The sequence below is a fragment of the Odontesthes bonariensis genome, chromosome 12, assembly GCF_027942865.1.
Source record: "Odontesthes bonariensis isolate fOdoBon6 chromosome 12, fOdoBon6.hap1, whole genome shotgun sequence".
NCBI classification, from domain to species: Eukaryota; Metazoa; Chordata; class Actinopteri; order Atheriniformes; family Atherinopsidae; genus Odontesthes; species Odontesthes bonariensis.
In genome coordinates, this window is record NC_134517.1 from 16,026,977 (window position 1) to 16,039,519 (window position 12,543).

Here is a 12,543-nt window from a genome sequence, read left to right on the forward strand (position 1 = left end):
ACCAACTTCACCGCGGTCTGTAGCGGCAGCTGCAGCAGACACATTTCCGGAAAGGTACTGGCTTGATTAAATTCATTCTGGAGACTATCCGACCACATGAAGACCTTGGGACACTTCGGTTTGGCTTTAGGGACCCTCTACTCACTACCACGTGAGTGTTATGTTGTTTGGAGCTGTAGAAGAGGTATACAAATAGCGTTTTGTAGCGGTGACATCATATGCCCCCATCACCTCCAGGCTAACGACTTTTGGCTAAAAACGGTGAAATCGAAATTCACAAAACACATCCGAATGACATGATTTTGATGTCAACTCAACGTATGTACTCCCAACATCCCGTAAATTGATTTAAAGTGCATTTTACTCCGGATTATACCTTTAAATATCAATTTTTTTAATTTTTATTTTATTTTGAAAACAGGAAGTTGGAACACGCTGCAGTCGTCCTCTCCGTGTGTTTACTGTAAAGTCTGCAATACGGCTGCACTTGAAATGTTGGAGTGGCTTGCGAATGTCTGTCGACAAACTAACTTCACCTAAATGTAAACCAGTCAATCTTTATACATTGGTGCTACTTTAGCCTAAACGTGAAAAATAGATATTAACGTAGTTTTTTAATTGGATTCAATGTTTATTAGAAACAATCTAATATCAACACTTCTCCAGAAATGTAGCAGTTCTCCAGCACCTCTGTTTATTGATGATGTTTATCAACTAGATATTTTATTCCCATAATTACGAGCTCTCCACGGGTACGTGAAAGCATCTGATGACCGAGCTTGTCTGTATTCTTCACACGGCGTCTCTCTGCGGCCATGGTAACACTTCTCAATATTGGACGTCGGATTTAAAAAAATACACCTCTCTTACAAACGCTTTTAATGCAGGTATGATGGAACTTTTCAATTCGGGTGTGTTATTAGACATGTAATTCAAACTGCCAGTGGGTTTTTTTTGTTTTCGTCTAAATGCGTTTTTAATGCACGCTGGGAGGAATAAGGAGCGTTAACTTACTGACATACGATTCGTATTGTTTTCTGCCTGTGGCCTAGCAGCAAGCTAGCAAACAAAAAGCTAACGTTCGCGAGAACACTGGGTGTGAACACGTAGAAAAGCGGAATTGAATGGTGGCGTGATTTAGCAGTCAGATAAAACGTGTTTTCATTAACAAAATCACGGCCCCTGACACCGGCTAGCTTAAACAACGTGTAGCAGGTGTTGTTGCCGCACTCCAATTTATCTGATAGGCACCTGACTGTGTTGAATATAGCGCCGCCACTCAGTAATAGCAAGCATTTACAATAAGGAAAGATAATGAGGTGTTGAAAACGTTAACAAAAATGGAACGAAAGTAGCCTACACTCGCCAACTCAGTGTTACCCTCTTCGGTTAATGCAGTTTCTTGTTTTTTTTTCTCTGTTGTTGCTGTTCAGCATGAATTTGGCAGAGATTTGTGACAACGCCAAGAAGGGCCGTGAATACGCCTTGCTGGGGAACTATGACTCCTCCGTTGTTTACTACCAGGGTGTCATTCAGCAGATCCACAAGCACTGTCAGTCCCTCAGAGACCCTGCACTCAAAGTCAAATGGCAACAAGTGAGTACCTCAAAAGCTGACGATGTGGTGTTGTTCCACCGGTTATTAAACCGCAGGTCTGCGCCCTTACTATTTGGGAGCCATCCTTGGTAATGAACACACCTGTTTTATTTTTGGGGGACTAAAAAAGAAAATAGATGTGGTATTTATTAAAATGTTTGTACAGAAGTGGTCCTAGTAATTTTCGTTATCTGTTTTTCATGTTTTTTTTTCTGTAAAAGTTAAAGGTTTTACTTACTGGACGCCCAGTCCATTATTCCTTTATTAGCTATGGTTTGTATTAATTTTCTCTTGACTGGCTCATCATTAGCTGCACGTCAAAATCAGGTTTTTCATTATTATTATTTCAAAATGAAAATAAATGTCCAAATTGAGGACAACAAATGGTAAAAAAAAAACAAAATCATAACATTTACACTGAACCTAATAATTGGCACCTGTTATCTGAGTTTAATTTTCAGTGTTCACGTGACCCAAATTAACCATTATGGTTTTACTATATGAAATGAGGCTGATTTATTCTACCTTCTTTTTCCACAAGTGAAGACAAGAGAGTTGTCTTAAGAGCATCAGAAGTATTATCAAAGAACAACAAAACAGCCTCTGAAAGGCTACGAGGCCGATGCCAAACAGCCTTGTTTTCAACAGTTGTCTCGATGTTTCTCAGTTACGAGACTTGTAAAATGCCTTTCGGGATGTGGCCCCACAAAGAAAAAATCGGTGTGAGAAGGCTGTGAAGTTTGGTGTGGACTGAAAAGAATTTGCCACAACACATAAAGAGCAACTTGGAGCAATTGTCTCGGTCCATACTGTTCACTGCACAGTGAGGCAATCAGGCCTCCCCACTGTTGGTGAAGGCCAGGCAGGACACCACTATTAGAAGGAAGTCAGAAAAATGTTAGACCTGTGGTAATGCAGCTCCTGTGTGTTCATAGGTGACTAAATGAGACCCATGAGGAAAAAAGACCTTACTATAGTCAAATACGGTGGAGGTTCTATAGTGCTGTGGGGCTGCCTGTGAAACTGGAGGCGGTGAATGCACCAAAGGAGTGAAGAAATTAGGAGATTAAATTGGTATTTTAGAGTGAAATGTTTTATCCTCGTTTACCCAAGACACTGTTTGGTTTTGGTTGGAACATCTGTGCACATTTAACAGCTGCGTTTTCAGTCGAATGCTTTGTGATTATTCAGTACTGTTAACAGTAATTTCCCCTTTCCTGTTTCTGACTAGGTCAGGCAGCAACTGTCTGAGGAATATGAGCAGGTGAAGGGAATCATGGGAACACTCGAAAGCTTCAAGTCCGAGAAGCCGGCTGACGTCCTTGTTCCTCAGCTGGAGGAGCGACAGGAGGATCCAGTCGTTTGGCCCCCTCCCATCCCTGCAGAACACAGGTGTGTGCTGTGTTTCTAGGAGTTGCATCTACTGCACACACTGTACACACCCCGGCGCTGCCTCTCAGCCGGCACGCCGATTTTTCCCAGTGGCCACTTGTGGTATTGCAACAAAAAAAAATCCCCTGTGGCCCAAAAATCAATAGTAAAAGAGATGCCTGTAAAACTGTTCACAGGACGCCTCCAGCCGTAACACTGTTATTTACTAATATTTGTATTCTATATTTTTAAGTCATGGACTTTTTATCCGTCAAAAAGTTTTCTAATGGCCAGAAAAGTCTCTTTTCCGAGCGTGATGTCACAGCTGTGTACGTGCATTGTGATGTGTACGTATGTGCACATCCTCATCGCCCCGGGGCATGATGGGAGGCCCCAAAGCATCATGGGGGGTGACTTTACTTCGCATGCTCTATGGGCCGCATAACGCGGAAGTAAACCCGGAAGTCTGAAACTTTTTCGGCATATACGCCAGGCAAGCAACTCCATTGAAATCATCGGCGGCCATTTTGCAGGGCCTTATCCAGTTAATATGATACATCCATGCTACAGAATCATAAGAGCATTTTCTTCAGCCATTTTAGATATATCACTAAAGTTTATTGAAGCGTGTGCCATAAAAGACTAAATACGATCCAGGAATTCCACATAATGATGCTGCATGCTGAAAAATACCTGTACATAGCCACCTTGTTGTTATTTCCTATCTCATTTGTTAAAGTCCCGGGAATATGCCTGCGTTGTGTGGATATTCTGTCATCTTCCACTATAGATTTGTTACGCTCTTGTGACCACCCGTGGTTAAGATAATTTTCTTTGTCTAACTTCCTGTTTGGCAGTTTTGCAAGAGCAAACTGTTAATGATGCTGCCCAGAAACTCTGTGGGGCAAAACGGCTCTAGAGGGAAGCACTTTGATATGCAAAGCGATGTCATTTGCATAAACGGTGTCATCACTTACAAGCACAATGTCACAGGCTTTACCTCCACAGAGAACTAGAAGAGCTGGTTTAAAAAAAGTGGGGAATATTTGCCGTTCTGTGATACTACAAATTTCCCTATCAGCAAGCCTTCAGTGCATGTGTGCGACTGTTACTCATTTGTATAGCTGTACTCCTGCGTTTGTGGCTTTGTAGGAATCCTGTTGCAGTGAAGCGGCCCAACAGTGGAGTGAAGCAGCAGAAAAAGGACTCTCCGGGTCTGCAGCATCGAGGACCCGGAGGCCGCGCTCAGGCCAACCCTAAAGCAGACCGGCCCGGGATCAGAGACGGCCGAGGCACAAAGGCCAAAGACGACAAGGTCAGGCTGCAGCAGCTGATTGGCAGTAGACTGGACAGATGAATAAGTGGGTGAGGAAATGAGTTGGTGCACCCCTTTTCTGAAGGAGCTTTTTTTTCTTTTCTTTTTTTTGTCATCACCAGGGAAAGAAAGGAGACACCCAGGGGGATGTAGAACAGAAGAAGTTTGATGGCACGGGTTATGACAGCGACTTGGTGGACTCACTGGAGAGAGACATCGTGTCCCGTAACCCTAACGTACACTGGTACGAAGGCGCAGTCTGATACTTCCACCATTCCTTTTACCTTATGTTTTGTTCTTTTAACTTTTTTCCTTTTGTTGCTTTTGACTGATTCCTCGTGGCGAACTGCAGGGAGGACATTGCTGATTTGGAAGATGCTAAAAAGCTGCTGAGGGAAGCAGTGGTGTTGCCCATGTGGATGCCTGACTTCTTTAAGGGGATCCGTCGGCCTTGGAAGGTACACAGATATTCAGGATTCTCTCCCCGTTTCCCTTCCTTAAGACTGGCTTCCTGACAGCCACCCTTCCATGGAGACCATTTCTTATAAGGCTTCGGCCAACAGCAGGTAGATCATCTCTCAGGTCCAGATGCATCTCTCAGATCCTGTGTCAGGTCTTTTCTGGATTTTTTTCCTGTTATTTAAGGACTTCGCTTTCAGATACTGTGTATCTGCTGTAGAAGTTTTTAGGCCTTCCGCTTGTCCTTTTTTAATCACTTTTTTTTTTTTTTTAAGGACATACTGCTGAGATTTGCCAAGATTTCAAAATAGTATTTTGTGACTTACAAACTGCGTTTGCTTTCATATATATATATATATATATATATATATATATTTTTTTTTTGTAGATTCAACAAAATAAATTGGAATCTTCGCAACAAGCTGCTAGTAACAAAGTGTCAAAATGTACCATTTACAAGTGGTTCTATCTTAAGTCACGTGTACACATGACACTTTTTCATCGCTTAAGTTAGGTCAGTGTAGATCAGGGATTCATAGATCATAGAACAGTGAAAATGAGTGAAAAAAGTGTCCAGTGTCCAAAGGACCCTCATAAGGTCTGGAGAACTGTTGCTCTTTAGTAGAAAAATATAAAGAAATGAGGGATGGATCAAGATTTATGCACCGCTGTTACGTACTCACAACTCTGCTGAATGACTGGAGTTTTCCTCCATATCAGCCCCTGTTGAGCTTCATCATGTGAGGCCTTTATCCCCTCAGGCCTATCATATGAGTGTCAATACTGTAGGTTTTTTTTTTTTTTATAGCAGCACAGTGCTTATCATTTGTCTGATGTGAGTATGCTGAATTGAGATTTACACACCACATTTGTATTGGATGTTCCACCAATTGTTTTCCTAGAAAAGTGGAAGTGGAGTGAAATGAGGGATTAATCTCTTTGTTTAGAAAAAAATAATTTGGCAAGCACCCAGGCTGGAGGTATGCATTTCGGTAGTGTTATTTTTTTTTTTTTTTAGTATTTCTGACTCTTTAAGTTCCCTCTGCTGAAATGCATGAGTCTTATGTATCCTGCAGGAAATATAAGACGCGTTACTAAATGGATTCTGAGGCATCACGGGCTGCAGTTTCTTAGAAATATAATAGATCACCCTAAGTGCCTTTTGCGGTCACTTCAATCTCCATGGCAACAGTCTCAAACCAGAGACATTAGACTCCAGAGTGGCAGCTATAATGCAGAAATCTAATTCAGGCTGTGGCAATTTTTACTCTATATCAAAGACTTTAAATTAAAATGCATATAACTGGGCTCACCTTGCCCTGGACGTTGATCTATCTATATGCCAACAAATATTATTCTCACCATTTCCCACCAGAAGGGACCTTTTCTGGTATTGTAGATGTATTTTTTTATTTTCTTTTATTAGATGATCCAAGTCAAGTTTGGCCCCCCATGTCTTTTTGTCTTCGTACCGAACAGGCTTCACATTTAATGTGGTATTGATCTTTGCATCGAGCTGTAAGAGCAGGTTACTGAAGTAACAGAATCAGTGTTGATTGTCAGTAGAGGTCGTGAGGTGAATTCTGAGAGAGTTTGACACATCACACAGTAATGTTTAGAGATTCTTACCGGATCCTTCTTATTTGCGTTCGTTTGGCGATGTGTTCTAACGTTTTCTCTCAGGGTGTGTTAATGGTCGGCCCTCCAGGAACCGGGAAGACCATGTTGGCGAAAGCCGTTGCCACAGAATGCGGGACTACTTTCTTCAACGTGTCCTCCTCCACCCTGACCTCCAAATACAGGGGCGAGTCTGAAAAACTTGTCCGCCTGCTGTTTGAAATGGTGAGTGTATGTACAAATGGGTACATGGCTCAGCTGCGGTTCTTGGTGCCGGCAAGCAGCTGAACCTTTGTGAAAAACCGAGGCGTTGATTTGAGCGCAACCAAAATTCACAACGCAAGTTATATTTTCACAGGCCAGATTTTACGCTCCGACGACCATCTTCATAGATGAGATCGACTCCATCTGTGGCAGAAGAGGAACATCCGACGAACACGAAGCCAGCCGCCGGGTCAAATCCGAACTCCTGATCCAGATGGACGGTTAGTGGGGCCGAGAAATAAGACGGCGCAGGGGTTGCTGAGAGAGTGGTTTGTGGCGTTCCTCCAAAGCTGTGGACAAACCCTGTTTAACTGGAACGCGACATGTTACATGAACAGTACAGCTGTATGCATTTCTTGTTTAGGATTGTAGTTTTGTGCGGTTTGCAGGTGTGGGAGGAGCCCTCGAGAACGATGACCCTTCTAAGATGGTGATGGTCCTCGCTGCTACAAACTTCCCCTGGGACATCGACGAGGCGTTGCGGCGGCGGCTGGAGAAGCGGATCTACATCGCCCTTCCCACAGGTGACTTCACAGCACACAAACTGACAACTCTGTCGACTGTCTGAGAGGCTGCACACTGGAAAAGACGATTTAGTCTTTATTCATTGTGTTTTATTTGCTCATCTAATGTATTTCTAGAACATCCAACTTGAAATGGTGCTCAGACGTGTCACCCTGATATCTAATCAGTGTTGTCTTGTGTGTTTGTTTGTGTAGCTGAGGGGCGTGTGGAGCTTTTAAAGATCAACCTGAGAGAGGTGGAGTTGGCTCCTGACGTAGACCTGGACCTCATAGCCGAGAAGATTGAGGGCTACTCGGGAGCAGACATCACCAATGTCTGCAGGTGTGTGCACAAGATTGCCAAATGTTGAAACCAACTCTGTCCTTTATCGGTGCAGCTTTCGTTCTCTTAATACAGAATGCAGTAACATAAATGTCAGCATGTATTTATTCCTTCAATATGTTTTCCCTTGAATCACAACCCATCAAACTGTGAAACAGAGAAGAGATTTAAGAGTGTCTTAAATTATGACACTCCAAAGCTTTTTTTTTTTCGTAAAACCATCTCAGGAAAATATTTCTGAATCGGCTTGTAGGCAAGGGGGCTCTTCTTCACAGTCGAGCTTGAAACGAGGCTCAGCTGTCACGATTCCTTTGATAAGTGTGTGTCAACATCTGGAAAACTGGTTTAGATTTCCTCCCCGAGCACGTTCACATGCTGAGCAAAACCAGCAGTTCCGCTTGACTGTTTCATCGGCAGCGGAAATTCTCGCTGTTTGACATTTTTCCCATCCCTGTGCTCCAGTTTGCACATCAAAGTATGGAGAGCACATTTTGCACTGCCCGGTATTTAGTTTTAAAGGTGGACTAATCGGCAGAATATATTTTGGTACTTTTGCTATCATCTTTATGCTTTATGCTATCAGCTTTATCTTTATCATTCTTCTCTTGGTGCTGGGATTCATTTCCCTGCATGCATGCTGGGAATGGCAGGAATTTTATGTTGCCAAACATTCTCTGTGTGTGTCTCGTGCGTCACATCGTGTCATTAATGTAGGGTGCGTTTCATCCACTCACAATGAGTAACAGTCTTCTCTTCCGTGTCCCTCTCTGCCTCCGCATCAGGGATGCCTCCATGATGGCGATGCGACGTCGAATCCAAGGCCTGAGCCCCGAGGAGATACGCGCCCTGTCCAAAGACGAGCTGCAGATGCCGGTGACCATGGAGGACTTCACCCTGACACTCAAGAAGATCTCAAAGTCTGTCTCTGCTGCAGACCTGGAGAAATACGAAGCCTGGATGGCTGAGTTTGGGTCAGTGTAGAGAAAAGGCGGCGCGTGGACAGTGGGACGGCTTTGAAACGCCGAAAGCTTTGAAGAGGAGGAGATAATAGAGCTGTGAAGAGTGAAGCACATCAGGGATCACGGAATTCACATCAGAGGACCGGTGCATTTGAAAGGGCATGAGTGAAACTTTCAGTGGCTTCATGCCTGCACTTTCACATATTCTTCAACACGACCGTATGTGTAGAGATGTCAGTCATCCAGCTTCTGACTGACTTTAATGATCTGAAAGCATCAAGGATGAAGTACTCGGACACAGTAAACTTTTTGTAACGTAAACCGTAGTATAATACTGGTAAAACGTTCACACTAGTTCTTTTACATCGGGCCTCATGCAAGAACATGTATTATATTCAATCATCCCCCTACTTTTTTCATGGAGGCTTCTTTGTATGATGGTGGTGTTGGCAAACATCGGAGGGAGTCATTTCAATGACGTCTGTGAAGTCGCGACGTAACGGCTCACGTTCAGCTCCTTTTTTTTTTTTTTTTTTTTTTTTTTTTTTTTTTTTTTTTTTGGACCGTTTTCATCAAAAACGGTTTGAGGAAAAAGGAGATGTTAACTCCGCAGAGTTTCAGGTTTTCCCGCTGTAACTCGACATCTTAAAGTACAAGAAACGTAGCAGCGTTTTACGCTCGCGTTAGGAGGCCAGAAACCATTTAGAAATATGTACATAAAGCAGCAGCCGGCAATGAGAGGCGTTAGACAGAAGACGCTCTCAGGTGGATCACAACATGTTGGCATGAATTTTTACTTACAAATACCGAATTGTTTAAGGTGTCACTAAAATCTACCAAAAAAAAGTGCCGACAATGAGGAAAATAATGTAAATTTAACATAAAGTCTTTGTCATGCGATTCAGCCACATATTTATTCAGATCTGAAATCACTTGTATGTGCCACTTGTTGACAAATCAGATGCTGCATGAGGCCCATCGTCTTAAAAAAAATAAAACCCCAAAGCTCTACATTGAAGCACTTTAGATGTATTTTCATGAGGACTGTTTGTCTTTACTACTGACTGAACACACTTGAATTTTAGTGCTGCCTGTTTTTTAGTGACTGACCTTGTGTTTTAGATGGTTTTAACATTTGCTGGCAAACTACAATTAATAAAAGGAAAACATTAATTTTACCCTGCTTCATTTGAAGAAATCTATTCATCTCAGGTTTTGTGTCACGTTTTAAGAAGATGGTGGTTTGAAGGTTTCTTCAGTATACACGTCATTCGCCCTCTTGTCTCCCACATTGTATGCTGAACTAATTATATGGAAAATGACGAGATAAGATAGTCCTTTATAAGTCCCACAGGGGGGGACTTCACAATGTTACAGCGGCAAGGACAGTAGGATAGAAAAAATCTGCATATGCGTAATTTTATGTTTGTGAATGGGCAGAGATTGTGTTGTATTGGTTATAGAAAAATAAGATGCGACATACAATATTGAATGAATCACTTAAAGGGATAGTTCGCCTCTTTTGACATGAAGCTGTATGAAATCCCATACTAGCAATGTCATTTATGAACATTGACTTACCCCCCTGCTGCGTACTGTGAGCCGAGTTCCAGCCTCGTTTTGGCGTTGACAAAAGTAGTCCGGCTAGTTGGCTGGGGTTTAAAAAAAATGAAGCGTTTCGCTTCTCAAAACAACATGCGTTCAAAAGAGTAATACATTTGCATCACAAAATCGTTCTCCAGGAAAAAGTCAGACCTCACAGTCGCTTGGCACTATTTTCTCTCCCTTCGTATCACTGCATGCTGGTTTAGACCGTGCAGACCGAATTACAGACCGAGCAGTCCCCTGCTTTCGAGCAGTAAACAACGTAACAGGTGCGGCTGTCGGCAGGCGGCAGCGCGCAGTGATACGAAGGGAGAGAAAATAGTGCCAAGCGATTGTGAGGTCTGACTTTTTCCTGGAGAACGATTTTGTGATGCAAATGTATTACTCTTGAAGGCATATTGTTTTGAGAAGCAAAACGCTTTATTTTTTAAACCCCAGCCAACTAGCCGGACTACTTTTGTCAACGCCAAAACGAGGCTGGAACTCAGCTCACAGTACGCAGCGGGGGGTAAGTCAATGTTCATAAATGATATCGCTAATATGGGATGTCATACAGCTTCATGTCAAAAGAGGCGAACTATCCCTTTAAGCAGCCAGAATATATACGGCCGCAATAAGTAAGGATCGATATTTACAATGTACTTACAGTGTTCCGGTGATTGTACATGGAGATATGCGCCTGATAGGGATGAAATTGCACATTGTCCCGTTTTTTTGTGTGAGCCTCAGTGCAGCCTGTGGTCTACTGAGAACAGTGCAGGTTGTACAGTCTAACAGCAGCAGGTGTTCTTTAGGGGGGGTGGGACAAGTTGTCCCTCAGAGATGATGGCTTGGCCGTCATTCTCCTCCCTCCCACCACCTCAACTGAGTCAAGGAACCCAGCATCCCGGAACCAAGCCAGCTGGCCTTCCTAATCAGTCTTTCCAGCCTCCTCCTGTCCGCTGCCGAGATGCCACTGGCCCAACAGACCACTCCAAAAGAAAATGCCGGATGCCACCAAAATAGTCATAGAAGGTCTTAAGGAGTGCCCCCTGCACCCCCAACAGGCCTCCGTTTTTACACAGAATTTTAGACTACACAGAATATGGTCATGTGCAAATCATTTTCCCAACAAACCCATGTAGATCTTTTTTTTTTTGTTGTTGTTGTTGTTGTTTTTGTATTATTTTGCCAAAACAGGAGCGCTTTTCTGCTCTGAATGTTACCTGCTCATGTATAACGTCACAATAGCATCGGAGTGTTGATTCAGCACGTTTAAGATATTTTTTTTGATGATGAGCATCCACCACCCCTACTTCTGTGGTCAACATCCACAGAACGTCACAGAGTGGAGAGCCTACTCCTTCTGCTACTAAACCTACTACTTCGGCACCGAGGTCTCTTCTTTTTCCCTTGAATGGTCGATGAAGAGTTTAACGGTTTTGGCCTTTGGTACATCTCTGACTTGCTCATTGATTTGAACCCAACGGGGTCTCTCGGGTCAGCAGCTGGCCTCAGCTGTGTTCAAAATAAGATCCCCCGCTGCCTGCAGTGCTCTCTGGAACAGGCCGCCTGCTGACTTGAGATCCACAATTTCTATATTTACTTCTTACTTAATCTTCTAATTCCCCGTTTGTTTTAAATACTGTAGTTTCTCATTTTGACGCCTGCATTTCTGTCATTTGTCCTTTCGGCTTTAGTGTACTTCCTCTAATAAGGAATTCCAGCTGGGGCCTTTATATATTGACTTTGCATGTTCTCCCCATGTGTGCGTGGGTCGTCTCCGGGTACTCCTGCCTTTTTCCTATCTTCCAAAAACATGCACTCTAATTTAATTGGTGATTCTAAAATTGACCCTTGGAGTGTGTGTGCATGGTTGTTTTGTCTCCTTTGTCTGTGTTGCCCTTTTGATGGACTGGCAACCCAAGCAGGGTGTACCCCGCTTGTCAGCCAATGGCAGCTGGGATAGGCTCTAACTCCAATCAAGGTCTCGAATAGAGGCTCTCCAAGAGTGTAGAATCAAGAGCTCTGTGACATTTTATGTGTATATTATGAAAACAATTTAACAACCTTATTTGACTTATCAATGTAGAAACAGTCCCGAAAAGTGTGTGATGAGGTCGTAAGAAGATAAGTTGCTCTTTCCTGTGGGCACACTTAAGTGCATAATGCATTACAGATAACATCTTATCATTAAGTGACATTAACACTGGTGCAATAACATATGTTCTTCGGAGAAGCTCTGACGGACATTTTTTCAGCGTGTCACATAACTAATGCTTTAGCTGTTTCAAAGCACCATCAGAGAATGCCTATTTGCTCAGGATTGAACAAAATTTCACTATGCCTGCATAGTGACAATAAAGATTTGTGATTCTTGATTCTTGATTGCACAGTGACCTCCATTGCCAACATACCTAAAGATGAATGTCATCGACGGCAGATAAATAAGGTCAGAAAATACTGAGATACAGCATTTATTTTCCTGGAGCTTCCCTGAAGCTCGAGTGAACAAGTTGCTTTGGTTATGTC

The 12,543-nt window shown here is 43.0% G+C and overlaps 1 protein-coding gene across 1 annotated transcript; it reads left to right on the top strand.

Moving 5' to 3' along the window:
- Positions 1-476: 476 nt before the first annotated feature.
- On the top strand, positions 477-9,605 carry katnal1 (katanin p60 subunit A-like 1). Its single transcript, XM_075479284.1, has 11 exons — positions 477-887; positions 1,434-1,596; positions 2,828-2,988; positions 4,120-4,282; positions 4,405-4,526; positions 4,635-4,740; positions 6,425-6,583; positions 6,717-6,843; positions 7,012-7,146; positions 7,342-7,468; positions 8,251-9,605. The coding sequence occupies exons 2-11, from the start codon at positions 1,435-1,437 to the stop codon at positions 8,447-8,449; spliced, it is 1,461 nt and encodes a 486-aa protein (XP_075335399.1). The 5' UTR covers positions 477-887; position 1,434; the 3' UTR covers positions 8,450-9,605.
- Positions 9,606-12,543: the final 2,938 nt, after the last annotated feature.

Excerpts from the sequence above, each read along its gene's own strand:
- katnal1 (XM_075479284.1), top strand. The coding sequence starts at position 1,435 with ATGAATTTGGCAGAGATTTGTGACAACGCCAAGAAGGGCCGTGAATAC. Across the intron at positions 4,527-4,634 it reads CGTAACCCTAACGTACACTG|GGAGGACATTGCTGATTTGG; the intron begins GTACGAAGGCGC and ends GGCGAACTGCAG. Across the intron at positions 7,469-8,250 it reads GACATCACCAATGTCTGCAG|GGATGCCTCCATGATGGCGA; the intron begins GTGTGTGCACAA and ends CCTCCGCATCAG.